This window comes from Folsomia candida, unplaced genomic scaffold (genome assembly GCF_002217175.1).
Source record: "Folsomia candida strain VU population unplaced genomic scaffold, ASM221717v1 Fcan01_Sc004, whole genome shotgun sequence".
Taxonomy (NCBI): Eukaryota; Metazoa; Arthropoda; class Collembola; order Entomobryomorpha; family Isotomidae; genus Folsomia; species Folsomia candida.
The window spans coordinates 10,210,176-10,234,152 of NW_019091196.1; the positions used below are offsets into that span (position 1 = coordinate 10,210,176).

A 23,977-nucleotide genomic window follows, 5' to 3' on the forward strand; every position below is an offset into this window, starting at 1 on the left:
GGGGAGTGGAGCGAGTGGTGGAGGGCATCGGGGGAGGAAGAAGGGGAAGAAGAGGAAGGTGGGTGGAGGTGTTTTTCCAGGGGTGGTGGTAATTATTTTTAATATTTTCTGTGCATTTCCAGAACACGATATTACTGCCCTCCCCCCGCGGGGCGCCCCTCGTGAAATACAAACCACCAGAAATTAAGAAGAAGCCCGTGGTGGAGAAGAAACCACCAAAACTGGAACCCTGGTCGGACTACGATCGTAATAATTTGGTGGAGAATTATTTGGAGACCCTGCCCTGGAAGTTGGTCAAGGTTTTGAATACGAAGAGGGTGTTGGTGGTGGAGGTGGAGGATTGTAGGAAGAAGGTGAAGACTGAGGGGATTACTGAGTCCAAGAAGGTGGAGGAGGAGAAGGTCAAGACTGAGGAGAGCGTGGAAATCGGGAGAAGAAGGGACAGTTCTGTTTCTACTGAGGGAAAGCCTGCCCACCACCGGAGCGGCTCAGAATTATCGAAAAAGTCTAATCACAGTAATTCCAAACCACCGTCGAAACTGTCCATTTTTGAAGAGTTACTAGAAAAGACCAAGCCCGTTAATCCTGTTATTCTCGGTGGGAATACTAACGGGGGGAAGAGTGACGATGGTAAAAAGGAGGAAGTGGTGAAGAAGGAAGAAGTCAAACCGAGCTACAAACCAGGTCCGAAATCTAAAAAGGCTGATAATAACACTAGTGATTCTGCTCCAAAGGTCGTCGCCGCAGTCGATTCCCCAGCAGCCCCCGTGACCGTCGCCCCGAAACCCAAGTCTAAACCAAAGATCGGTCCAAAATCCCGTGTTACACGTGTCCCCACCCCCCCACCCCCCACACTAACCCCGACATTAATCGAACTACCCAACGCGATGGAAATAAAAGCGAAATTACTCAATTCATTCCGTGAATTTCAACGATTATCCAAAGAGAAACAGGAATCTAATTCCCCTCCAACTTTAGAGATGGAGATCCCCTCGACGGATAACATCTTATCGAAATTGAGACTCGTGGGGAGCGAGGATGGGTCGCTGATCAGGTTCGGGTTGGACATCAATTCTAAAATGGCCAGGTTTTGGGGTATGCTCGTTATTTTGTGATTAGTTTCCATGGAAATAATTTAATTAATTTTTGCAGCCTCCACGGACGACTCTTCGGACCCTGAATCGGACGCAGACTCCGAAAATGGGCCCGCCCCCTCTGGAAACCCACCAGCGGAGCTCAAAAAGCTAAACCCTGCGAATAACGGACAGTTTTTTCTCCTAGCAACAGAAGAGGTAATATATTTATTTCTAATCCACAAATTTCCATGACAACAATAAAAAATATCGAATTGCAGGGCCCCCTCCGCCTTGTCCGTTACGACACCTCCCCCTCGACCACGCCCACATTCAAACCCCTCCCCTTGAAAAAACTAACCCCTGAAGAATTACAAAATTTTGAAAAGTTGTTTAACTAAGTTTTTTTATAATTCGATTTTTTCATTTGTTTCCCGAGTTTCCTCGTCATCGATGGTTGCCTTGACGACGTCGAAAATGGACTCCACGGACACGGAAGAGTCCCAACTTTTTATAAATTGGCCCGTTTTCGAGTATAAATATTTTTGAAAGTTCCACGTGGGGGGGGAGGAGGAGGTTTCTATATTTTTAATTATTTTTTTGTGTGTTATTTCCATGGCAATGAATTGGTAAATAAAATAAAAAATTTTCTATGGAAACCAACCGGCGATCCACTTCCAGAACGGGTGAATTTCCTCGCCTTTCACTATAGTTTTAGGAAAAAGTAAAAATTCGGCTTTGAAATGGCCACGGACGAATTCCTCGATTTCCTTTTCTTCCCAGGGTTCCTGGTCGCCAAAGTCGTTGGAGGGGAAGGCTAATATTTCGAAGGAGGACCCACCATCAGGAGTGGATGGGGAGAAGGAGAGGATGTCGTGGAGGCGCTTGAGGGATTTGTAGTGGGCGTCCTATGGAGGAGTTAATTAATTGGTAGTTAATAATCAAGGGAAAAATGCTGTCGAAAGGACTCGGACATTCTCTGATTATAATAATTAATTTTGGGGTATTAATCCACTCACGGTCTGCCCGCACTGAGAGGCCACATTGACGACGAGGATGGTTTTCCCTTTGAACGTGGAGAAGTCTATTTCCTTTCCCGTGATGTCCGGGAGGGTGAAGGAGTAGAGCGATTGTAGGGTGAGGGAAGGGGGGGTTAGGAGTAAGAGCACAGTGGTGGTTATTAGTGGGTGCATTTTTAGGAATTTTATTATTTTGTGACTATTTTTGAGTAGAAAACTACGTCTCTAAAATCGAAAAGCACGTCTCAATCTCAACTTGAAGACTGATCCACCTGTCAAAGAAGCGAATTTCTTCTAAAGAAAAAGCAGAAGACCTTGAAACCGACCGTCAAACTCCAGCTTTTCTTCACTGAAGTAAATCCGTGAAGATCATTCATTCCTTTGTTCATCCTTGCATGAAAATTTGTGTGCATTTCAACACTGCGCGTTGTATTCAGTGGAGCGTAAAGGTTTTAAAATTTTATATATAAAAGAGATTGAATTAGGATTGATTAGGTTGATGTGATGTGATGAGATTGGTAGTGATGAGATGCTGTGTAAAGTAAAGATGATGAGGATGTAGGTTAAACAAATGTGTGGAGATACAGTGGTGGTGGGAAGTGGTGGGCCGCTCTTTAGTGAGTTTTTTAGGATAATATTATTTTATAATTCATTTTACTTTAGCGATTTTATAAAAGTTTGGAGGTTTTAATCCTAAGTAATTTTTTAGTGGTTTTATTGGGGACATGACTTTTTGGGCTATTTTAAAGCGATTTTAATAAGTCTAGTTGTTTTGCGGGCAGCGTTACTCACTGAAAGCCGGACTAATCAATGATTTGCATTTCGTGGAATATTAATATTGCAGAATTTATCTGGGCACATTTTAAGGCAAAGATCAGCGTGCGTGGTTATTGAGCTGCTAATTTTTGAGTTAAACTAAACGTTCAGTTACAGTGAAATTTCAAGAGTATACCACTGATCCCATGAGGTTGATGCTGCTTAAAATCTTCAATTGTTTTGCTCTAAATTTGCCAGGGTATAATTTTTAAGAATTACGCAAACCGTCGAAAGAATCGAGGGGGGAAACCCTAAGCAAAATTCTTATTCTTATTCTTGTAGCTTAAAAATTCCAAATTACAATTTTCCTAAAAGGTTTTTGATTCATTTAAAATAAATTTCCACATAAAATTACATATTTTCCAACTTATTTTCCTAAAACTCCTGCAGCGGCCTAAATGGGAATAATTAAAAACTTGCTAATGCAGAATTTTCTAAACTCCCTTAAACTTTTTTAACCAATTTTGACAAAAATAATTTTTCTGTACATAAAAAATTACATTTACCAATTTTCCTAAACCCCTGGCAGCGGCAATCCTACCAAAACCCTACACACCAAAAGAGACCCACCACTTCTCCTCACCCACTGTATCTCTCTCTCTCTCTCTCTCATTCTAAAAAGTCCCACTGACAGACTTTGCCTTTTAATACCACTGCACTACCCCCTTTATTACAATTTTAAAAATCTCTAGAGTCTCTCCCCAAGTCTCCTTCTTCTTCCTCTCCTCCGCATCCCCACTACACTTCTTAAACCCTTCTTCTTCTTCTCATCATAAGAAGAGATGAGAGGAGCTTGAACAATGTGTCCCTCTTAACAAAAACTCTCACTTATAAGTTTATAAAACTCTCTCTTTTAAAATCTTTAAGACTGAATTTTTCACTTCTTTTTTAAGCTTTTCTTTAAGGATTTTTTAAGGATTTTTATTTTAGGATGAAATTAGGAGTTCTTGTTTTTGTACTTTTCATTCATATTTCGAGAGGAGGTGGAGGTGGAGTTGGAGGGTTCGAGTTTAATGGTGAGCTTGATATTTAAAATTGATGTTTTTGGTCCAGTTTAATCGTAAATTAACACAATTCTCTATAATCCCCAGGCTCCTACAAGATCTCACCCAAGCCCTGCACCGCAATCCTGAACTCGACCCCCGAGCACGGGATCTGCATGTTCGTCTGGGAGTGCTTGAAGTCGGATGGGAAGCACCTCGGGATGTGCGTGGACGGGTTCATGTTCGGGAGCTGCTGTGGGCATGACAATTTGGTTAATTCCATTGCGACGGCGGTGGTGGGAGATCAAGGGGTTGTGGGAGCGTCGGAAAAAGAGCCGCCGGATGGGGGGGGTGGGGGTGGGATGAGTAGTAATTTGGAGGATGAGGTGGTGGTCCCGTTTTTGACGAGGACTTCGACCAGTACGACGACCACGGAGCGTCCTACTACCACAACGACCACCGTGAGAAGTACCACAACCACTCCACCAACCACGACAACAACCACCACCCGCCTCCCAACCACCCTGCACTACATAAACCCCGCCTCGCCACCCCCCACTGAACCCCCCAACCTCTTCTCCAACATCACCTATCCCCATACTCTAAGTTCTCCCGGTCAGTGCGGCATCGCTCCCCTCTCCTCCCGCCCCGCCTCCCGGATCGTGGGAGGGAACGAGGCGAAATATGGCCAATTCCCCTGGCAAGTCAGTGTTCGTAGAACGAGCTTTTTCGGGTTCTCCTCGACCCATCGGTGCGGAGGGGCGCTGATCAGTGATGAGTGGGTCGCCACGGCGGGGGTGAGTATGACTCATTAACTAATTATTAGTTAGTATGGTGAATAATAAATCGTGTGATCCGCAGCACTGCGTGGACGACCTGATGACCTCCCAGATCAGGGTTCGCCTGGGGGAGTACGATTTTAGCGTGTCAGATGAGAAGTATCCCCACACGGAGAGGGGAGTTGTTAAGAAGGTAGTCACGTCATTAATTTCCTAATTAACTAATTGAAACTAATGAATCAAATCCCTCAGGTGGTCCACCCGAGCTACAACTTTTTCACCTACGAGAACGACCTCGCTCTATTAAAGTTATCCACCCCGATCCCACTAAACTCAACCCCGCACATCGTTCCTATTTGTCTTCCGGCGAATGATGATTTGTTAATTGGGGAAAATGCCACGGTCACGGGGTGGGGGAGGTTGTCCGAGGGTAACTATTCATTGTTTAGTTATTAGTGGAGGGTGGTTTAATAATTTTAATAAATAAACAGGAGGCCAACTCCCCTCCAAACTCCAGCACGTCTCGGTCCCCATAATCTCCAACGCTAAATGCAGGGACATGTTTCTGAAATCGGGGAGGATGGAGTACATTCCAGAGATTTTTTTGTGTGCCGGGTATGAAGAGGGGGGAAGGGATAGTTGTCAGGTGAGGTCTTACTATTTAGCATTTTTATCCACAATTTAATAAATAACTACCTCCTCAGGGCGACTCCGGTGGCCCGCTGCAAGTCCTCGGCCGTGACAACCGTTACTTCCTCGCAGGGATAATCTCTTGGGGGATTGGTTGCGCGGAGCACAACATGCCCGGGGTTTGTACCAGGATTTCCAGGTACAGGGACTTTGTGCTGCAGAATGTGAGGGGTGGTGGTGGAACTAGTCATTGATGAATAAATAACAATTTTATAGAGAAAAATGTGTGAATTTTTGCATGTAATTTCCATCAGCGCATGCGCACTCTCGCGATATCGATTATTTACACACGCCCTTTGTCACTTTCTCCACTTTCTCTCTCTTTCTCTCTCAACCACTCTCGTTTTCACCATCCCCGCAGTTTGGAGAGAGTGGAGTCCCCAAATTCCTTCACTAAATTCCCAGAGAAATTCCCACATAAATAAAATGGCTGACCCCGGGCAGAACCCTTATAGCTCCCCCACGATCCTGAACAACCCAAACTACCGCCCTTATCAGGACCCTAACAACCCCGACGTAGATCTAACAAAATACCCCGAACCGAAGGATTCGACTAAAAAAATCCGAGGCACTAACGAGTTATTAGAAACGGTGGTGGGGGGGTTGGAGCCGGAGCTCGTCGTGGCCAAGGTAAATTAATTAATTGGTTGTATTTCAAATAGTAAAATAAATTATTATCGTAGGGCTTCTACTTCTTCTTCTACGCCTCCTTTGGTTCCTTATTCCCTCTGATGGGCGTTTATTTCAAGCAACTTGGGCTCAATGGGGCTCAGGCCGGGGTGCTCAGCGGGATCAGGCCCCTCGTGGAGTACTTTGCAGCCCCGTTCTGGGTCGGCTGGGCTGAGAGGTGAGGATTCTTTATTTATTCAGCGGGGATTTGAGCGGTCGACTGGAGTTTGTGGAGGAATTATAGGAAATTGGTTTTGATTTAAAGTCTAATATTTGCTAGCGGGAAATTGCCGTGAGGTAGATTTTTGTAGAAAAATTCCCAGAGTATTTCCCGGTGAAATCCTGCTAGCAAATATTTTTAACTAGCGGGGATTCCTGCGGTCGACTTTATGGGGAAATTATAGGAAATTGATTTCCATTTAAAGTCTGTTTTTTAGCGAGCGGTGATTTCCCGCGAGGTCGATTTTTTTAGAGAAATTCCAATAATTTCACAACCGGTGAAATCCCGCTCGCTCTCTAATAAATTTAAAAAAATCATCCTAATAAATCCCTTCATTCCAGGAACGCCCGTCTAAAAACCCTCCTCCTGACCTCCCTCTTCTGCTGGATCCTCTTCACCTTCCCCCTCGGCTCCATTTCCCCCGAGCCCGTGGGCTGCATCTTCAAGCACAACAATACTCATGCAAAAATCGACCCTCCCGAACCCGTGCAGGTCGCTTTCAACGCGAGGAAGAGGAGGGACGCTGCCCAGCAAGAATTCGAATCCATCGACCCAATGGACTCTAGCTCGCTGATCATCGACGATCCTCCCGAACCCCCTCTCACTAGACAGCGCCGCGCCCTGCCCAACCCAAAACTCAAACCCGGGATCTCCCCCCTCAAAGTAAACTACGCCATGAACTACGACCCCGTGAAGAACGCGAACTGGGTTTCCCCCTCATTTTCCTCGCAAATATTCAAGAAAGACGACGTAACAAAGGTCTTTTTCCTCCTCTTGATGCTGGTGATTTTCGGGGAGGCCCTGGCTTCGCCGGCGATAGTCATAGCTGACTCCGCGGTCCTCGCCTATCTCGGGGACGAGGCGGGGAAGAGGTACGGCCACCAGAGGATGTTTGGGAGTTGTGGGTGGGCGATTGCCATGTTCGTCGTGGGGATCGCGCTGGATCACTCGACTTTTCCGCTGAGGAAGTGTGAGCCGTTGCCACAGGTTTGTTACGGTTTTTGGGTTTTGGATTTATTAGTTTCACGTATGATTCCAATTTTTTTCGTGTAAATCAAGGAAAAAAACTACACGGTCTGCTTCGCCATCTTCGTCGTATTGATGGGCCTGGCCATGCTGATGGCGTGGCGGATGAAGATGCCGGAGGTCCAACTCCCAGAGATTCAACTTGATAACGGCTTGGGTCAAGCGGGTGGTGGCTTTGAAAACGTGGAGATCGGAGAGGTGCAGCCGCTGAAAGAGCAGGTCAGTTAATTACATTAAAATTAGTATAAAAAAACTAATAAGTGACTCCCTTAGGCGCACCACACGGACGTCACCACCGGGATCCCCCACACCACGGTCTTTGCCCAGCAGAACAAAAAGAACCCCGAGTGGTTCATCGTGCTGAAACATTACAAGAACTCTCCCAACTGCATGGCTTTTCTTTTTATCGCCTGGCTCATGGGCATCGGGATTGGACTCATTTTCACGTTTTTGTTCTGGCATTTGCAGGTAATTAATTCTTAATTTGTCGCTGATTTTTACTGACAAATTAACTAATTTTTAATTCCACAGGACTTCGGCGGGAGCCCGACCCTCTTCGGCTTGGCCTCCGTGATAAACCACGTCTCTGAGATTTTCGCCTACTTCTTCTCCTCCCAGTTCATAACTCAGTTGGGGCACGTCAAAGTCCTGTGTGTAGGACTGCTCTGTAATGTTTTGAGGTTTCTCTATATTTCTGTCTTGAAGAATCCCTGGTGGGTGCTGCCCTTTGAGTTTGTCCAAGGTAGCGTTGCTTAAAGTGGCGTTTTTTTAAAGGGAAATGTGATAATAAATTAAAATCCATAGGAATAACGCACGCCGCTGTGTGGGCCGCCTGTTGTTCATACCTGGCTCATAACACGCCTCCAGAGTTACGTGGGGCGGCGCAGAGCGTGCTCCAGGGGCTGCATCACGGGCTCGGGAGGGGGTTTGGGGCGGTGGTAATTAACACTATAATTTTTTATTAATTTCCCTGGGAAATCCACTAATAAATGTAACTGCAGGTCGGCGGAATCCTCGTGACGGGGATGGGCACAAAGTCCACATTCACCTTGTACGGCGTGATCTGCGCCGTGACGCTGGCCGGGTTTTGGTTTCTCAACTTTTACAAGAAGGATACTGGATTCATCACGGAGTTGCCGCAGGAGGAGGATCCACACAATATCGCGATGGATGGGGGGGATGGGAGTCATCTCGCGCCGCATGGGGTGGGCCATGGGATGACCAGGTAATCGTAGTTATTCGTTAATTCCACTACTTTTTCCGTGTTGATTAAAGGATTAATTAATAAATCATGGGTGTGTAATTCCTCAGGGTCCACAGCGCCACCCGCCTCCAACAACAACAACCGGCGGATTATTACCAGCAGCCCCCACAACAACAATCTCAACAACCGACGACGACGAATCCCTTTGCGAATAATCAGCAGCAACAGCAGGAGGATGGTTACTACATGCGATAATTTTTAAGGATTATGAAAATATATAGAGGGAAAAAATCATATCAAAATATGGACAAAAAAATTAGTGACAAACAAAAGAGAGATGAGATGAAGTAGTGTTTTTGTTATTTTTCTCTGTGAATGTCTGTGTAATAATTATGGGCAATAAAAATTAATTAAATTGGTGTGTGGTAAAGATTTAGTTGGGTGTTGGGGTGGGTGAGTCATTTTTGGTTGATGAAACGCATTTACATACGAAGCATTTGTGTACACAAGATCTGCCCACACGTTGGGTTGAGGATTTTGGAGTGGAGAGAGAGAGAGAGGAAAAGTCAAGAGCATATTATTCTCTCGTGTTATATACACGTTTTATACCCAAAGTGTGTACATCCACACTTTCATCGAATGTACATAAAATATCCCTAAAAAACCGTAAAAATTAACTAAAAATGGACCCATCCGCCCCCACTCCGACGACGACCCTGATAAAATCCAAACTGGACGAGGTCACCTCCTTTTTCCACAACCCTTACTCCACCCAGATCGGGGGATGATTGGTATGTTCTTTATTCAGATTTTTTACCTTTAATATTCCTTATAAATTACACATTAATTAATTAATTTCCTAGACGCCGCCACCACTCCATCCACCGCAACCCACGTGACCACCACCCCCAACTACCCCCAGATCCTCCCCATCTGCGACCTCCTCAATTCCTCCCCTTCGTCCCCCACTCTCCACACCCACTACATAAAAGCTGTGAAGAAAAAACTCTCCACCAAATCCACCCCGACGATAAACCTCACCTTGGATTTGATAGAAATCACGGTGAAGAATTGTGCAGAGAAGTCGGAGTTGTTTCAGAAATCGGTGATGAACAGGGGTTTCCTCGAAGAGTTGGTTCGGGTGATGGGTAAATTTTTTGGACACTAACAGGGTCCTTTGACTGTTTCCTTGGAGGATTTCTAGACAGGGTCATGTCAGTTCAAAAATTCTCCAAAATTTTTTTTGCAGATTTTAAAGTTTGAGAATATGGACTATTTTTGCTGGGAGAACTTGGTTGTCAAGAAAAATAAAATATTCTATAAAACGTCATAAATGCATGCGAAAAATTTTTACGTACCGTTTTTGATACCGATCCTAGTTCAATTATTTTATAATTATTTTAATTTGCAATTAAATTAAATCGTTATCATTTTACGACGGTTTATAGAATATTAAATTTTTCTTGACAACCAAACTCTCCCAGCAAAAATAGCGCATATTCCCAAACTTTAAAAAATTTGTCTAGAAATCTTGTCTAGAAATCCTCCAAGGAAACAGTCAAAGGACCCTGGACACTAATTTTCTAATTGACTTCTCAATAACTCTCTAAATTAATTAGGAACCTCGCCGATCCCGACGCAGGACAAAATCCTCTCCCTCATCCAATCTTTCTATGACAATTTCAAAACCGATCACCCCGACGTTGGGGAGGTTTATCACGATTTGAAGGATAAGGGAGTGGAATTTCCAGGGGTGGATTTCGATGGGGGATTGGTCCCAATGGTCATGAAAGTATGGATTTTTTATGGGATTTTAGTAAACTGGTGGGATTAATTTTATTTAATTTTTGCAGCCCCACATTAATAACCACGTGCCAATCGTCCTTCCTGTGGATCACGCTGAGGAGGAAACCCCCATCCTGCACCCCGTCCGGTTCAACAATATTAAACCTATTCAACCTACTCCAGAGCAGAAAGGGAAGATTTTAAAAGACTTGGACATCGTTCGGATGAATTTGCAAGTGTTGAACGAGGTTGTGAGTGAGGATTTAGAGGGGGATGAAGAGTGGGGGGAGGTAATTTTGCTACTAATTTTGGGTGGAAATTTACTAATTATTTGCGTGTAATTCTTAGTCGCTCTACAGCACGACCCTCAAAATGCAGTCCCGCTTGACAACTCTCCTGAGTCAGTTGGACGACGGGGAGGACGCTTTTTTGAGCGAATTACTTCAAGTCAACGATGAAATGAACAATGCTTTTTTGAGGTGATTTTAATAGTTATTTATTTTATTATTCAAAATAATGTAAAAAAAAATGATGAAAAAAAGGTACACGCGCTGGATGAAAAACCATCAAAAGAAAAAGCAGGAGTCGACGACGTCGCTGATTGATTTTAACACGGAGAGCACGGCGGTGGAGGGGGCGATACCGAAATTTAGGGTAATTTACCGTATTTTTAGTGTTTTTTGTAGTGTTTTCTGTGTCCATTTTTTATTGTTTTTCTCTTATCGTTTAACGTCCCCAGCGGTTGTCCGATGAGATTCTGAAGGTGTGTTTTTTATCTGTTACGTACTCGTCACGTGCTTTATTTTATATATATTATCTATTTTATTATAAAAAAGACCCACACGGAAGCGGAATTTAACGAAATGGAGGCGTGGTTGGAGTGCTTTGTAATTGTTTCATTATCGCTTGGTTAAATTATTTTACTAAAATTTTATCTCTCTTTTTACAGCCAGCACCACCCGTCCCAGCCACGCCGCCTCAATCCACGCAATTAACACCCTCGGAGTTTGACAAGTTCTTGGAGGAGCGGTTGAAGAAATAAATAAATTATAAAAAATAACTACTTCCTCGCCGACGTGCACCTACTCCCACCACCGACAAACCTGGGGATTTTACTTCCCGTCGACCCCGTGGGACTCGTTATCTTATTACTCCCACCACTATTAACACTGATCATCTCCCACTGCAACTGCAACTTTTTAAACTTGCCAATTTTATCAATCCCCCCATGCGTTTTACTCTTGGCTAATCTCCCTCCCTCTTCCTTCACCTTATTTAAATCATCCGAAAAACTCCTCTTCATCCTATTGTTCGAATTAGAGTTGATTCTGCAATAAAGTAACTTTGTTTCGTAGAAAATGTCCAAATCATAGCGGATCCGGTTGAAGGGCTTCATTTGGGTGAGTAAAGAGTCGAAGGGGGGTTTATTGGTGGTGTTTATCGTGTAGAGGAAGGCGGTCGGGGTGTAGTGGGTCCGGATCAGACGGTCCTTTGTGTGGAGCAGGGAGAGATAAGAGGGGAGCGTTCCGAGGCTAAATAGGGGAAGATTTGTTAGTTTAAGTGGTCTTATTTATGGTGTGAGTTTTTTAAACTAATTACTTGAGCAACCCAGCGATGAACGCGTTGAACTTCAGTGGCCCGTCGTCGCCCATGAGTTCGGATTCTGAGTTTATCCGGAGGACCAGTTCCGAGAGGATTTGCGTCGTGGGTGCTGAGGATACAATGAATTATTAAAATTACCATCGTGTCACTAAAATTAAGCTTTATTAATAATTAACTCACCCCCACTGACGGACCCCTCCACGACCCTCCAAACCCCATTGGTAACCTTCCCAAACAGGGTCTCAATCCAGGGGGCGAGTCCATCGGAAAAGAGAGAGTAGAGAGCGGGGCAGAACGTGGCGTGGAGCTGTTTGGCGTGCGGGGAGTTGGAGTAAATTTTGCAGCGGGGGAGGTGCCGGGTTAGGGTGGTGATCGAGTTTTGGAGGGTGGACAGGAGGTCGGATTCTGCAAGGGGTTTAAAATTAGCATTATTTTATGGTGATTATTGTGATTTAAAACGTACCTTTGTTGTCTTTGACACGGGAGATTGTCGGAGCCGACACCGGTTTCTTCTTAACTCCACCTTTAGATTTCCTACAGTCCTCCTTCTCCCCCTCGATCTCACTACCGCACTCCCCCAGCACCCTCAGCGTCTCCTCGATCCCCTTGCAAACCACCCCAACCTCTTCAATCTCCTGCAGGGAAAACCGTTTAAACCGATTCCCACCTACTTCAACACCGCCGAAACTCTGCCTTTTCTTCAAATTTCTCCTTAATTTCACGAAATTCTCATCCGCCTCGTCCTTTTCTTTCTCCTCAACATCCTTTTCCACGAGGTAGCCCGGTTTTTCCGACAGTTTCTCTTTATTACGAAGCAGTTCTTGGTAATTCAATGGTAGTAATATTTTCAAACTCTCCCAATCGGCTATTTTCAAGTTTTTCACGGCGTTTTTTCCTGTGGCGTTAGTGGGTCGTTCGAAAGTAGTGTGCTGTTGGTTTAGTATTCCCTGTTTTAAAAAGGTCAAATCTGGTAACGGAAACTTTGCCGTTGGTGTTGTGACTGTGTCCTCGAAGGCGATCGTGTAGTTGGGTTTTTTCAGGGAAAATAACGATTTATCGAGGGAGTCGGTTGAGAAGTTGGTGAGGTTATCGATGGGGGGTTGTGGGGAGGAGAGGGAGGGGGCCGAGGTTGGGGTGGTTTGGTGGTTGGAGGGGGAGTTTGTGGGGAGGGAGGTGGAGGAAAAGGAGAACTCGGTGGAGAAGGTGCAGGAGAGCTGGTCGAGGATAGAGTTTGTTATAGAGGAGAGGTGAGTGGAGAGGTTGTTTGGGGAGTGGGTGGAGGGGCTGGAGTGGTTGTTGTTTGTGGAGGTGAGGGTGAGGTGCCTGGAAATAGATAAATAGACAATTATGAGATGAAATTAGTGAATTATTCAATGGTAATTTAGATAAATTAGTGGACTGACCCCATGGCCTCTCCGATGATCCGATCCTCATTGAGCATCAGGCCGAGTTCATCATCCAAATAGCTGGCCGTGTCGAGGATGGGTTCGGTCAGGTGGTGGTTTTGGTGAGAGTAGTTGGAATTTTGGTTGTCCATTTTGCGGTCACTGGGCAGTAGGCAATTTTTATGCGGTGGATTTTAGGAATGATTTGTGGAGGAAGTCGCGATGGAAACCATTTGGAATCAGCGAAATCGGACGACGAGAGAGAAGAGAGAGAAAGATTGGGCTAAAAATAGCTCAACACTTTCCCTCTTGCTAAAATCCGAGTTTTATATTAGCAAAACCTCAGGATCAGGACAAACAAGAGGAAGCCCACGATGAAGGCCGTGCTCATGCTTAGAGTGCCCATTTTTATTTACAGATTTCCAGGAAATTTTTTAGCTAAAATTTTAGGTAAATTTCCATAGAAACCAAGGGAAAAAGATGGCTGGAGTCTGGAGGAGAAAGTGGAGAGAGGAGAAAGTGTATCGATCTGGGGAGGTGAGTGGTGCGCAGGCGCAGGGGGGATTTTTGCGCAATTTTTTTTTCTTTGCTAATTTGTTTGCATGGAAATTAGGATTTTTTTGTAATTTTTATGACATTAATTTCCATGGAAATTCATGTAAATTTATGGGATTTATGTAATTTTTTAGAATTTTAAAATTTTAAAAACCCCACTAATAAAACCACACCCCCTGGGAAATTACCATAAAAAATTCATCCTCAAATAATTTCCCATCCAAAAAAACCCACCCTCTCCTGCACGCCCCCCACCTCTAACCCCTCGCAACGCCTGCGCGTTACCAAGGCAACCCACTTTCTCCACACACACACACACACGAATTCACGTCACTTTCACCAACTTCCTCTCCCATTTCCATAGTAATATAAAATGAAAATATTAATATTTCTACTTTTTGGTAAGTTTATTTATTTTAATAATCACCATGGAAACTAACCACTCACTTTCTCTGTTTCCATAGCAACCCCCCCACTGACCTCCTCCCAGAATAACACCTCCCCAACGACCACACCCCCTCCACCACCTCACCCACCCCCACCACCTGCATCCTACCCCCACTCTTACCTAAACCCGCACCCCCCACTCTTCGAACCTCAGTTGGAAACTAATTTAACGGCCCAGGTCGGATCCACAGTGTTTTTGGCCTGTCGGGTCAAGAATTTGGGGAACAAGTCGGTAGGTTTTTATATTTCTATGGAAACTCTTAATTATTTCCATGGCAACTAAATTACCAAATTTCCATGACAACTAAAATCCAGGTAACCTGGCTCCGCTCACGCGACGCCCACATCCTGACCGTGGACCGATTTTTGTTCATTTCCGACTCCCGATTTACGCTGCATCATCCGACCCCCAGCAGTTTCACCTTGGCCATCCGGCACGTGCAGCCGAGGGGTAGGGGATTTTTTTTTTTTAAAGTGGGGTTGTTGCCATGGTTACTAATTCTGTTTCCATATAGACACGGGTCGCTACGAGTGCCAGGTGACGACGAGCCCGAAATCCAGTTTGCTCTTTGAGCTGGACGTCGTGACGCCGTGAGTGGTTTTGAGTGGAGTATAAATTGGGAGTTAAATTGAGGGGGCGTCCATTAATTATGTGACATATGTTCAGAGGGGAGGGAAAATCGCGATTTTTCTACCTCACGTAATTTATGGACGTCCCCAAAAAAATCCCCCCAAAAAACTATAAATTAATCTTTTAAAAAAACTAAAAAAATAGGCAAACCCGGATCCTGGGCGAGCCCGACGTGTTCGTCCTCGGGGGCTCCCTGCTCAGTTTAAAATGCGTGATTTACGATGCTCTGGAGGAGCCCGAGTACGTTTTCTGGTTTCACGATGGGTATGGCCTCACCTAAGAATTTCCACTTTTTTTAATGACTCACCTAAGAATTACTTACCGCAGGGCCCGGGTGATCTCCTTTTCTCAAAATTCCTACACTACCCAAACGGTGGAGCGGTTGAGTCCGGACACGACGCTGGCTACTCTGACGGTGAAGGAAATGGGGAGGGAGGATGGGGGAATTACTCGTGTGCGCCGAGGAACTTGGAGGTTGCGAGTGTCACGGTGCATGTCATGGGGGGTGAGGTTTTTCCTTAGGTGAGAGGGGTGAGTTGCCATGACAACATTTTTTTGTGTTTTTTTGTAGATGAGCACCCCGCGGCGATGCAGCAGAAGGAGACCACGTCGTCAACAGGGAAGAATAAGGTGGTGGGTGGGGGTGGGGCGGTTAAGTTCGAGGTGATGTGGGGGTGGGTGGGGTTGGTGATGGGAGGGATGTTGGTGCTTTATATGTAAATTAGTTGAGAGAAAGTTATTTTAAGAATAAAAATAAAAGAGTTTGGAGTGGATTTTAATTGGAGGTTAATTGGCATTAAAGCATGGAATTGGCATACGCCAAAAAATTGGCACAAAAAAAATGCCAAAATATTGACAAGTTTGTCATGGAGACCCCCGTGGTCGTGCTGGATAATCTCTCGTCCATAAAATATTTCCTCTAATAAGAAATTCCTACGACAATATCTCCAATTTCTTTTAATTTTGCAGCGTAAGTGCAAAATTGAAAAAGCGTTACTTGATTTGATGCTTCACTGTTTAATATTTTATCAACCGCATTTGTCCCAAAAATGTCTGGACTAATACTCAATTTGCATAATTCACTTGAGGCTTCTTCGCTCTCCTCGAAGGACTCACGTCTCACAAATTGTCTTCAAATTTGTCGCGCTGTCCATGTCCTCCCATAAAACTTTGAGATTATCTTTTGGAATGACGGACACATGGACGATTTTTATACCGCAAACTAACACGAGTCTCGCCAAATTGTTGCACTGTTCCAGTCGCACCAAAATGGACCAAGGAGACGATCTTGTTGTTTACGCAATCGCAGAAACATCCGCATCGAGCGGAAGGGATTTCAAAGTGGCCGAACTGACTGGCGAAGAATTGCTGAAGGGACGCTGAGGAGGAGTTCATCAGTATCAGATTTATTTGTGGTATTAATCAAGGTTAAACTGGAAATTCAAATCACACGCACGTCCTCCGGCATATTTTCTCTGCGAATTTTACGTAATTTTGTAAAGTGTGTGGAGAGATATTTGTGCCCGAAAAAGAGTTGCAATTCTGGTGCAATAATAATCAGAAAATTACGAAGATATAGTTTGCAAAATTGTTAAAATAAGCCGTCTCCATGTACTTTCTCCACGGCTAATCTCTTCCAATCTCAAAGATAGCGTGGAAATCCTCAATTGTCACATAACAGGAAACAAAGGACAAGAGACTCTATAGAGAGGTTTTCGGTAGTTTTGGAATGTTTTTGGAAATCTCTCGCTATAATACAGAAATATATAATTTGCAACAAACATTGATTAAAAAGTTGCCATCAAATTGAGTAAAATTGGAGACACACATTTTCGGCTTTGACCAAACTATACGTATCTCTGAAATTCCACAATACGAAAAAACGCACAAGATTTGTGGAAGCTTGCAATAGATTTGACAGCGAGTTTTTCCGTCACGGTGGGGTATATTTTTAACTTGACAATAACTATTTACAAATATGTTGAATTTAAAGGGATGAGATTTGGAATGAGCGAAGCTGTGCCTCCATCGTGCAACGGAGTCCCCCTTATAGCTTTAGCGGAGGTGAGAAATTACAAAAAATTTGGATTAATTTTACAGAAACTTTTGGAAATTTTTCAGATTTTTTTACACCATCAAATGTGTACCACAAATTTTCATAGCCAATTATTTCATGGCAATTCACATTAACTTCACAAATTTTACGAATACCAGTCCGTATTTTTTAATTCTACACCTAACAAAGTATAAAAAGAAACAATAATTTTCCATAATTTACCCAATTTTCAAAGTTGACATCAATTAGTAAGATTTTTCAAGTATTTAATGTCATATTTTTATTAACTCAATTGTTGAGTTCTTACTCGAACATCAGAAAATTCAAATTTACAAAATTAGCAAAACAATATTTTTCAGGTTTCAATTTATTTAAAAAGAAAATTTTGAAAAAGCGAGACTAACGAGATGACATATATTTTGGGCTGAACATTATTAGTGTATCCGTTCCAGGAGACAAGTTTGGTGAAGGTACAACCACCGTGGAACTGATGACCCCTGACCCACCCGATTACAACGTGATCATTAACGACGACGATCTCGACCACACCCATTTCCACGTCGTCCCTCCAGCAGAGACGAATTATTATGCCAACACACACATTTAGCACGATTTATATAATTTTTCCTACCAAATGAAAAGTGATGATGATGTTAACATCTTGTCAAACATAAGTAATCAATTGTGCACTAATTTTTAAGTTATAATCTATCCAATTCTATAGTCTCCTTCTTTCAATCATGATCTTCACGTAGTGCGATCGCCATTGTCAAGTCCTTGCGTGTATGAAATGATTTTCCTATAATAATTTTTATTTTCAATCAGTACTAATAAATAATTACAAAAAAATAAGAATAGTCTGACCTAATCCTCTTCCAGGAGAGGAACATCTTTTCGTGAGAACCAATTTTTGTAGTTTAGGTAATTTCCCTATACCGATTTAGAAAAATCCCTGGATCGATGGAATGGTCCGATCAAATTGTGCTCTATCTTGGGGCAAGTACCGCATTCCACCAATTGTGTCATATTTCTAGCGATGAATTTAATCTAATTTCCACTCAAAACCATGACCTGCAAAATTTCCACCGTTGCGAAACCGGAAGCAACTCTACGTTCTTCAGCTTACTCATCGTATCTTGAAACACGTCGACGGGGATGGAATGGTCGAGATCGAAAATAAATGGAGGCATAATGTTCTCATCCGTCAGGTTGGAGTACAAAAATGGTCAAAACTGGTCAAAGTTTTACGGTGTCTTCAGGAACGCTTGCTTAAAATATGGCGGATGGTGGAGGAGGATAAATCACGATAATATCGGATAGTCAATTTCAGCCTTTTCAAATTTGGAAACATATTCCCCATCGTTTCCAAACAAATATCCTCGACCGTCTTCGTTGCAGCCAAAGATCTAATTTGTGCATGCAGGCATTAGCAAATAAGTTTCCTGAATTATTTTCAATATAAACAAACCTCTAGAGAAGTTAGATTTGCCAAGTTTTAGTCGTATTGAAGAGCGAGGGTAATTCTGAAGACATCAATGCTCCTGAATTTAATATTAGGCCACCTTCAATGTTTCTGTATTCGAAGAGCAACATGTTCAAATTGGAGTTTGAGATTCCTAGAAGGTTTTTCTTAGTGTGGGATCTTCTTCCATCATCATTGTCATGTGTGGATTGGGACGTTTTGACTGTGGAACTCCAAACTTTGTGCCATCAGCCCGATTCAACGGATAGGATAAATCCATGAGTCACGACTAAGTGTTTGCTGCGTATCCTTTTTCTGTAAAGTTTAAAACTGATTGATTCGTCACAAAGTTCGGGATACCAGGCGAGGAGAGGGTCGACGAGTTGGCGACAGACGAGTCGGGATGCCCGTTTGTGGAGGAGAGGTCAAGTCGTTTGAAGATGAGAGAAGTTTCGTAACGACAAGTCCAATATTTCGTATGGAAAACTTTCTTCCACTCTGTTGCTTTTGTGTACATGACTAGAAGCCGCCGAAAATTTGTCGGCGTCGACCTCTGTCTTTCAGGTTCCGGCAGGAATTCAAAGCAGTGCAAGAATAATGTTCCTATGATCTGTTTTGTCACACTCCAGGGATCCAATGGATTATCAAATTCACCAAATTTTAATGCCAATTTCACCGTGTGCCAATTTCAATGCCAATTTTATCATGCCAAAATTCCATGCCAATTCGTGCTAAATTTCTACGCTAATTTCCATGACAATTTCTATGCCAATTTTTGTGCTAAATTTTGGCATGCCAATTTTACTCTCAATTTTCAGGGTGCTAATTTTTATGCTAATTTTTGGCGTGCCAATTTCCATGCCAATTTTCCACCAATAAATATTTATTAAAAAACCCTCTTTAAAACTCCTACAAATCCACCACCCTCCCCACCCCCACCACACCCCCCTCAGTCACCTCCTCCTCCATCAAAACCCACACGAACCCACGGTCCACCGTTAATTGACGATATCTCTTTGGAGACGATTTCTTCCCTATGGAAACATAAAAATTTTGTAACCATGGCAACAATTCCGTAACCATGACACCAATTTCGCAAAAACTCACCCCTCCTCTCGATGGGAACCAAGTCCAGAACATTCTTCTTCTTGGCAACCTTCTCAAAGCCGACATCCAACCCGGTTTTGTCCCCCCGTAACCATGGCAACCTCAGCCTCACCGTGATGTCCCTCAATTGACACTTCAAACTCGAAATGGGCGTCGTTTCCAGGGTTTCCTCGATCCGCCCCAATCCAGAACGTTCATTCGGGTAGAAAATGTACAGCGAGTGGGTGGGGTTCTAAAAAAAATTATTAATTTTTAATAATAAATTTCCATGGCAACCAAAAAAAACCTACCCTCAAAACCACGACCTTCCCGTCAAACAGCTCCCCAAACGAGGCATATTTCACCTTGGCAACCGTTTCCCCCATGGAAACGTTCTTAAAATCCACCTCATTTATGAAAAACTTTTTCTCCACTAAATCCCGCTCCACGGTGAGATTAAAACCCCGCCCACCAATCGAGCTATTTAAAATTTCCGAGTAATTGAAATTATCACTATGACAACGGATATTAATATTTTCGTAAATGTCCAAAATCTTCCTGTTTCTATGGAAACTCTCCAAACAATTAAAATTCGTCGTTTCCTTGGCGATTTTTAATTCGTGTGGAAACTCGGGCCTCGCGAGGTCCATTTCCGAGGGGGCGTGGTTCGAAGTGGGGTTTAGAATGAGTCCGGAGAGCAAAAACCCACTGAACCCGTCGTCATAGAGATGGAATAAAAACGGGGTGTTGAGTTGGAATTTGACGTCGTCAGGGCGACGGCGGAGGCGGGTGAAGCGGATCGGGGTGTGGCTCCGGGTGTGCGAGTGGGGGTGGTGGAAGTGGTTGTAGAGACCAGTGTAGGAAATTAAGAGGGAGGAGATGTGCAGGGTGGAGAGGGTGGAATTATTTTGGGGGGTGGGTGGGGGCAGGGGGATGGGGAACTTTAGAGAGAATAAAATTATTAGTTTCCATGGCGATTATTTAATTTAAAAAATTAGTTTCCATGGCAACCACCTGCGAGTCAATGTCCACCCTTGGCAACCCAACCTGGACCCTTTTGGTCTTGAATTTCTGATTAAAAATGTCGGTAAAATTGTCCAAATTTTCAAATTTCTCATTCAGACTCTCCAAATTATCGGGATTATTCGGTTTTATGAAAATTCCATAGATTCGCGGGGACTGCAATTAAAAATTAGCAATTAAATTAATATAATTTTTTCATTGCCATGGCAACTTTTAAAAAATTTCCATGGCAACCAATTAAAAAATATAAATTATGGCAACCCTACATTCCGCATCCCCATGGCAACGGCCGTGGCGTCGAGTTCCTCCAACTCGGCGTACTTATAAAACCCGATATTGTTCATGAATTTCGTCTTGACAACGTGGGTTGAATTTAAATAAAATTTGGATTTTTTAGCATATCTGGGGTGAAAGGGGGTTGCCCACAAGGACTCCACCCCCAGACCCGTCAGCAAAATCGTGTCCGTCGTGTTGAGCGTCGTGGAGGATTTTTTTTCTTCAGTTTCCATGGCAACCGAATGGTTGTTACCGAAATTGGTAACGTTTAAAAAGGCTTCCTGTAGCAACTGGTTGATTGACTGGTTTTCGGATTTCGATGGAAACGGGGAGAGTTTGAGGTGGGTGTGGTTCCTGGAGAGGAATTCCGGGTTGTGGGTGTAACCAAGGGAGATTTGGGTGGAGTTTAGCGGGTTTTCGTGGGTCTATTAATTTTTAGGAAATTTTGGATTAGTTTCCATGGAAATAAATTCGTAAATTCGTAAATTACCAAATATTTCCATGCCGACTCGAAGCCGTTGATTAATTCGGGGTCGTCGTTGCTTAGCAACGCCAACGCGTTGACGACGATGAATGGCGACCAGATAACTTTGTTGTCATGGATAATTAGGTTTTTCGAAATGTTTGATGCTATGGAGTGGACGCGGTTTATGAAATAGTCCTTTTTATTATTTGGTGAGGAGGTTTCCATGGAAATTTCGGGTGGTGATTCCGTGGATTCTTCGGAGGACTCGGAGGATTCGGAGGAGCCACTCCCATTTTCGAAGGAGGGGTGGTCCGGGGGAGGGTCTTGTGCTGTGGGGGTTAATTTTTGTAATTTCCATGGTAACTGAGTTTAAATATTTCCATGTCAAAATTAAATGCTAATTTTTCAACGTGCTAATTTTTATGCCAATTTTTGTGTTAATTTTTGTACTACATTTTGGCATGCCAATTTTTATGCCAATTTTTGTGTTAATTTTGTGTCATTTTTTGGCATGCTAAATTTCTATGCTAATTTCCATGCTAAATTTTGGCATACCAAGTTAAATAAAATTTCAATAATTTCCATAGTAACTGATTTGTAAAATTTTTAAAAATGTCCATGGAAATAAATTAACAAAATTTTAAATAATTTCCATGGAAAAAATGAACGAAATTTCAATAATTTCCATGACAACAAATTTTTATAAAAAAACATACCCAAAACGACGGCAAAAAACAAAACCAAAATTTTAAACTCCATATTAAGACTTGTTTCTATGGAAGTCAAACCCCAACTGCCATGGCAACGCTCCGCATAACCAAAAGTTCAATAAATCCTTATGGAAACCGGTTTTAAAAACATTTTTTTTATTATTAAAAAATTCACGTATCCACGGTGATGTCATTGACATTTAATATTTACAAATTAACGATTAGTAACGACGATTTACAAAAAAAATTATAAACTAAAATTCCATGGAAACGTTAAATTTGTTTCCGTTGGTAATGACAACGTCGATCGTTTCGGATATTTGAACGAAATTTTGGGAGCTGTTTCTGGGATGATAGTTTTCGAACGGGTTTTTTGTTCGCCAAGGCAACGGTGGGTGGGGTTGAGATTTTTTTCTGATGAGGGTAGTGGGGTGGGTTGAGAAGCCAGTGGGAAAGGGGGTGCGGTTTTTTGGAGGACAGGTTTTTAGTTTCCATGGGTTGTTCTTGGGGTCGCTCCTGGGTGCTGTGGATTTTTAAAAATAATTTTTATTTCCATGGTTACTTTTTTTTAACGCAATAAATACTTAAATTTCCATGACAACAAAAATTAACGCTCATACCTAATGTAAACGCTCATCGAGGGATGTTCGATGAGTAAATTTTCCCAAATAAGTAGCTCCTCAGTTTCCAAGGAGATTTTTTCTCCATCGTCGAGTTCCACCCCCTCGAGATCCTGTTTTTCACTGTTATTGGTCGTCTTGACAACGACCCAGTCGAGTTCCAAATCTTCATCCTCGAGGAGTTCTTCCTCCACGGTGTAATTTTCCTGGTCGTCGTCGTCGTTGCCATAGAAAATTGTCGTTATGTAGCGGAGCATTTTTTAGTTTATTAAAAATAGGATTTTGTTGTGATTTTTGGGTTGAAAAATTAAAGCCCTAGCAACAACACGCAGCGAGCGAGTGTAAAAGAGGGGAGTGGGCTCTTCTTCTCTGTGTGTTGACGTGGTGTCAGCTGTGTTTTGGTTCAACGACAGCCAGAGAGAGAGAGGATGTAGAATAGAGTGGAATTGTTGTGGGTTGGGTTCATGTGTACTTTGTCGGGGCGTGTGTTTTGGGATGAACGGAATTCAACGGAATGGGGAAAATGTCTATATACGAATGGTGAATGTGCAATATGCTACTTAACGAAATGCAGAGCTCGGCGGATATCATGGATATTGGAGGTTGGAGGGCGAGATTTTGGCCCTGATATGGATATATATCCGGATATTTGGAGGTTTTCGCCCAATATCCGCCGAGCTCTGACGAAATGACAAAAATCTTAAAATTTTCCTGGCAGATTATCTCGTAATATTTTCAAAAAAAAACCTGATAACCTCTTAGAAAATTTCCAAACAGTTGAGAACCTACTTCAAGTAACTTTGCGGGGCCTTTTAAGACGGGATTATTGGTTTAAATATAACTAAATTTGAGTATGAGTATGAGTTGTATGTGATCCAATAACAGAAACTGTACAAATACTTACAATACTGTTAGTACAGCATCCTATTTTTAGCACTTCTTGTCATACTAGGGAATCATTTAAACATGACAAGTTTGTTGAAATTGGTTAGAATTATAAAGAAATACATACAATAAGTGAATGACGAGGAACATTTTACAGATTTGTTATAAGATTATTAGTCAAATAGGCTGACATGGGCTAAAATACATGGATAAATCACACAGAACATCACAAATGCGTTTCATAAGATATAGAGTTTGATCAAGATATTTTCTATCGAATTGTTAGCCAAATCGACTTCACTGAATCGCTGAACCAATTGACTGGAATAATTATGGGCTAACGGTAACTGAATGAGTGACGTAGCTCGGCTACGTCAGATTAATCAATTGATTAATTAATGTTTGATTTTTAAATGTATGTAATGTAATTAGTTTTCTTATCGAATTTCTTTGCAAGTAAATAAGCAATGATGTGAGTGTATTATTTCGATAAATTCCGAGTTCCCCAA

General features: G+C 42.8%; 9 protein-coding genes and 1 long non-coding RNA gene across 12 annotated transcripts; 5 read left to right on the forward strand and 5 right to left on the reverse strand.

Moving 5' to 3' along the window:
- Positions 1 to 818: 818 nt before the first annotated feature.
- On the forward strand, positions 819 to 1,496 carry LOC110849447. Its single transcript, XM_035851051.1, has 3 exons — positions 819 to 1,095; positions 1,153 to 1,292; positions 1,355 to 1,496. Exons 1-3 carry the CDS (start codon positions 888 to 890, stop codon positions 1,472 to 1,474), a joined length of 468 nt encoding a protein of 155 aa, XP_035706944.1. The 5' UTR covers positions 819 to 887; the 3' UTR covers positions 1,475 to 1,496.
- On the reverse strand, positions 1,471 to 2,423 carry LOC110849464 (glutathione peroxidase 7). The gene is made up of 3 exons (XM_022096876.2): positions 2,093 to 2,423; positions 1,738 to 1,981; positions 1,471 to 1,653 (listed from the first exon to the last, which is right to left on the reverse strand). The coding sequence occupies exons 1-3, from the start codon at positions 2,264 to 2,266 to the stop codon at positions 1,481 to 1,483; spliced, it is 591 nt and encodes a 196-aa protein (XP_021952568.1). The 5' UTR covers positions 2,267 to 2,423; the 3' UTR covers positions 1,471 to 1,480.
- Positions 2,424 to 2,524: 101 nt separating this feature from the next.
- On the forward strand, positions 2,525 to 5,583 carry LOC110849451 (serine proteinase stubble). Its single transcript, XM_022096858.2, has 6 exons — positions 2,525 to 3,924; positions 4,000 to 4,688; positions 4,753 to 4,863; positions 4,923 to 5,100; positions 5,162 to 5,316; positions 5,375 to 5,583. The coding sequence occupies exons 1-6, from the start codon at positions 3,840 to 3,842 to the stop codon at positions 5,552 to 5,554; spliced, it is 1,398 nt and encodes a 465-aa protein (XP_021952550.1). The 5' UTR covers positions 2,525 to 3,839; the 3' UTR covers positions 5,555 to 5,583.
- Positions 5,584 to 5,644: 61 nt separating this feature from the next.
- Positions 5,645 to 8,915, forward strand: LOC110849444 (major facilitator superfamily domain-containing protein 6). Its single transcript, XM_022096849.2, has 9 exons — positions 5,645 to 5,990; positions 6,044 to 6,207; positions 6,591 to 7,236; positions 7,309 to 7,494; positions 7,549 to 7,743; positions 7,807 to 8,017; positions 8,080 to 8,213; positions 8,277 to 8,500; positions 8,587 to 8,915. Exons 1-9 carry the CDS (start codon positions 5,787 to 5,789, stop codon positions 8,732 to 8,734), a joined length of 2,112 nt encoding a protein of 703 aa, XP_021952541.1. The 5' UTR covers positions 5,645 to 5,786; the 3' UTR covers positions 8,735 to 8,915.
- Positions 8,916 to 9,018: 103 nt separating this feature from the next.
- Positions 9,019 to 11,324, forward strand: LOC110849455 (TOM1-like protein 1). Of its 3 annotated transcripts, XM_022096864.2 has the most exons (9): positions 9,020 to 9,270; positions 9,343 to 9,627; positions 10,099 to 10,271; positions 10,333 to 10,554; positions 10,613 to 10,743; positions 10,807 to 10,918; positions 11,004 to 11,027; positions 11,101 to 11,151; positions 11,214 to 11,324. In XM_022096864.2, exons 1-9 carry the CDS (start codon positions 9,264 to 9,266, stop codon positions 11,304 to 11,306), a joined length of 1,098 nt encoding a protein of 365 aa, XP_021952556.1. In that variant the 5' UTR covers positions 9,020 to 9,263; the 3' UTR covers positions 11,307 to 11,324. The 3 variants fall into 3 exon arrangements, with proteins under 3 accessions (XP_021952557.1, XP_021952556.1, XP_021952559.1); XM_022096865.2 differs by lacking the exon at positions 11,101 to 11,151 and having other exon boundaries at positions 9,019 to 9,270; XM_022096867.2 differs by lacking the exons at positions 11,004 to 11,027; positions 11,101 to 11,151 and having other exon boundaries at positions 9,021 to 9,270.
- On the reverse strand, positions 11,221 to 13,451 carry LOC110849446. The gene is made up of 5 exons (XM_022096854.2): positions 13,270 to 13,451; positions 12,330 to 13,189; positions 12,047 to 12,271; positions 11,864 to 11,975; positions 11,221 to 11,796 (listed from the first exon to the last, which is right to left on the reverse strand). Exons 1-5 carry the CDS (start codon positions 13,401 to 13,403, stop codon positions 11,325 to 11,327), a joined length of 1,803 nt encoding a protein of 600 aa, XP_021952546.1. The 5' UTR covers positions 13,404 to 13,451; the 3' UTR covers positions 11,221 to 11,324.
- A 631-nt stretch (positions 13,452 to 14,082) lies between these two features.
- LOC110849461 (muscle M-line assembly protein unc-89-like) lies at positions 14,083 to 15,657 on the forward strand. The gene is made up of 7 exons (XM_022096872.2): positions 14,083 to 14,207; positions 14,271 to 14,485; positions 14,569 to 14,704; positions 14,769 to 14,844; positions 15,029 to 15,148; positions 15,212 to 15,389; positions 15,456 to 15,657. Exons 1-7 carry the CDS (start codon positions 14,180 to 14,182, stop codon positions 15,549 to 15,551), a joined length of 849 nt encoding a protein of 282 aa, XP_021952564.1. The 5' UTR covers positions 14,083 to 14,179; the 3' UTR covers positions 15,552 to 15,657.
- A 1,955-nt stretch (positions 15,658 to 17,612) lies between these two features.
- On the reverse strand, positions 17,613 to 19,313 carry LOC118435285. Its single transcript, XR_004834653.1, has 3 exons — positions 18,409 to 19,313; positions 17,805 to 18,346; positions 17,613 to 17,739 (listed from the first exon to the last, which is right to left on the reverse strand). It is a non-coding gene; the product is annotated as an uncharacterized LOC118435285 (long non-coding RNA).
- On the reverse strand, positions 19,312 to 22,045 carry LOC118435396. Its single transcript, XM_035851407.1, has 7 exons — positions 21,970 to 22,045; positions 21,278 to 21,582; positions 20,778 to 21,212; positions 20,503 to 20,667; positions 19,800 to 20,429; positions 19,510 to 19,741; positions 19,312 to 19,436 (listed from the first exon to the last, which is right to left on the reverse strand). The coding sequence occupies exons 1-7, from the start codon at positions 22,010 to 22,012 to the stop codon at positions 19,312 to 19,314; spliced, it is 1,935 nt and encodes a 644-aa protein (XP_035707300.1). The 5' UTR covers positions 22,013 to 22,045.
- A 57-nt stretch (positions 22,046 to 22,102) lies between these two features.
- On the reverse strand, positions 22,103 to 23,007 carry LOC110849466. The gene is made up of 2 exons (XM_022096878.2): positions 22,584 to 23,007; positions 22,103 to 22,486 (listed from the first exon to the last, which is right to left on the reverse strand). The coding sequence occupies exons 1-2, from the start codon at positions 22,838 to 22,840 to the stop codon at positions 22,237 to 22,239; spliced, it is 507 nt and encodes a 168-aa protein (XP_021952570.1). The 5' UTR covers positions 22,841 to 23,007; the 3' UTR covers positions 22,103 to 22,236.
- Positions 23,008 to 23,977: the final 970 nt, after the last annotated feature.

Coding starts and splice junctions, on each gene's coding strand:
- LOC110849464 (XM_022096876.2), bottom strand. CDS start 2,266: ATGCACCCACTAATAACCACCACTGTGCTCTTACTCCTAACCCCCCCT. Junction 1,982..2,092: donor CCTCTCAGTGCGGGCAGACC/GTGAGTGGATTA, acceptor ACTCCTCCATAG/GACGCCCACTACAAATCCCT. Junction 1,654..1,737: donor GTTCTGGAAGTGGATCGCCG/GTTGGTTTCCAT, acceptor TTAAAAATATAG/AAACCTCCTCCTCCCCCCCC.
- LOC110849461 (XM_022096872.2), top strand. CDS start 14,180: ATGAAAATATTAATATTTCTACTTTTTG. Junction 14,486..14,568: donor AGAATTTGGGGAACAAGTCG/GTAGGTTTTTAT, acceptor ACTAAAATCCAG/GTAACCTGGCTCCGCTCACG. Junction 15,390..15,455: donor CACGGTGCATGTCATGGGGG/GTGAGGTTTTTC, acceptor GTTTTTTTGTAG/ATGAGCACCCCGCGGCGATG.
- LOC110849466 (XM_022096878.2), bottom strand. CDS start 22,840: ATGCTCCGCTACATAACGACAATTTTCTATGGCAACGACGACGACGAC. Junction 22,487..22,583: donor TCGATGAGCGTTTACATTAG/GTATGAGCGTTA, acceptor AAAAATCCACAG/CACCCAGGAGCGACCCCAAG.
- LOC110849444 (XM_022096849.2), top strand. CDS start 5,787: ATGGCTGACCCCGGGCAGAACCCTTATAGCTCCCCCACGATCCTGAAC. Junction 5,991..6,043: donor CGGAGCTCGTCGTGGCCAAG/GTAAATTAATTA, acceptor TTATTATCGTAG/GGCTTCTACTTCTTCTTCTA. Junction 8,501..8,586: donor GTGGGCCATGGGATGACCAG/GTAATCGTAGTT, acceptor GTAATTCCTCAG/GGTCCACAGCGCCACCCGCC.
- LOC118435396 (XM_035851407.1), bottom strand. CDS start 22,012: ATGGAGTTTAAAATTTTGGTTTTGTTTTTTGCCGTCGTTTTGG. Junction 21,213..21,277: donor AGTCGGCATGGAAATATTTG/GTAATTTACGAA, acceptor AAAAATTAATAG/ACCCACGAAAACCCGCTAAA. Junction 19,742..19,799: donor GGAAGGTCGTGGTTTTGAGG/GTAGGTTTTTTT, acceptor AATTTTTTTTAG/AACCCCACCCACTCGCTGTA.
- LOC110849447 (XM_035851051.1), top strand. CDS start 888: ATGGAAATAAAAGCGAAATTACTCAATTCATTCCGTGAATTTCAACGA. Junction 1,096..1,152: donor TAAAATGGCCAGGTTTTGGG/GTATGCTCGTTA, acceptor TAATTTTTGCAG/CCTCCACGGACGACTCTTCG. Junction 1,293..1,354: donor TTCTCCTAGCAACAGAAGAG/GTAATATATTTA, acceptor ATCGAATTGCAG/GGCCCCCTCCGCCTTGTCCG.
- LOC110849455 (XM_022096864.2), top strand. Junction 10,919..11,003: donor GGGCGATACCGAAATTTAGG/GTAATTTACCGT, acceptor TAACGTCCCCAG/CGGTTGTCCGATGAGATTCT. Junction 11,028..11,100: donor TGTCCGATGAGATTCTGAAG/GTGTGTTTTTTA, acceptor ATTATAAAAAAG/ACCCACACGGAAGCGGAATT.
- LOC110849446 (XM_022096854.2), bottom strand. CDS start 13,403: ATGGACAACCAAAATTCCAACTACTCTCACCAAAACCACCACCTGACC. Junction 11,976..12,046: donor GGAGGGGTCCGTCAGTGGGG/GTGAGTTAATTA, acceptor TTGTATCCTCAG/CACCCACGACGCAAATCCTC. Junction 11,797..11,863: donor TTCATCGCTGGGTTGCTCAA/GTAATTAGTTTA, acceptor TCCCCTATTTAG/CCTCGGAACGCTCCCCTCTT.
- LOC110849451 (XM_022096858.2), top strand. CDS start 3,840: ATGAAATTAGGAGTTCTTGTTTTTGTACTTTTCATTCATATTTCGAGA. Junction 3,925..3,999: donor TGGAGGGTTCGAGTTTAATG/GTGAGCTTGATA, acceptor TATAATCCCCAG/GCTCCTACAAGATCTCACCC. Junction 5,101..5,161: donor GTGGGGGAGGTTGTCCGAGG/GTAACTATTCAT, acceptor ATAAATAAACAG/GAGGCCAACTCCCCTCCAAA.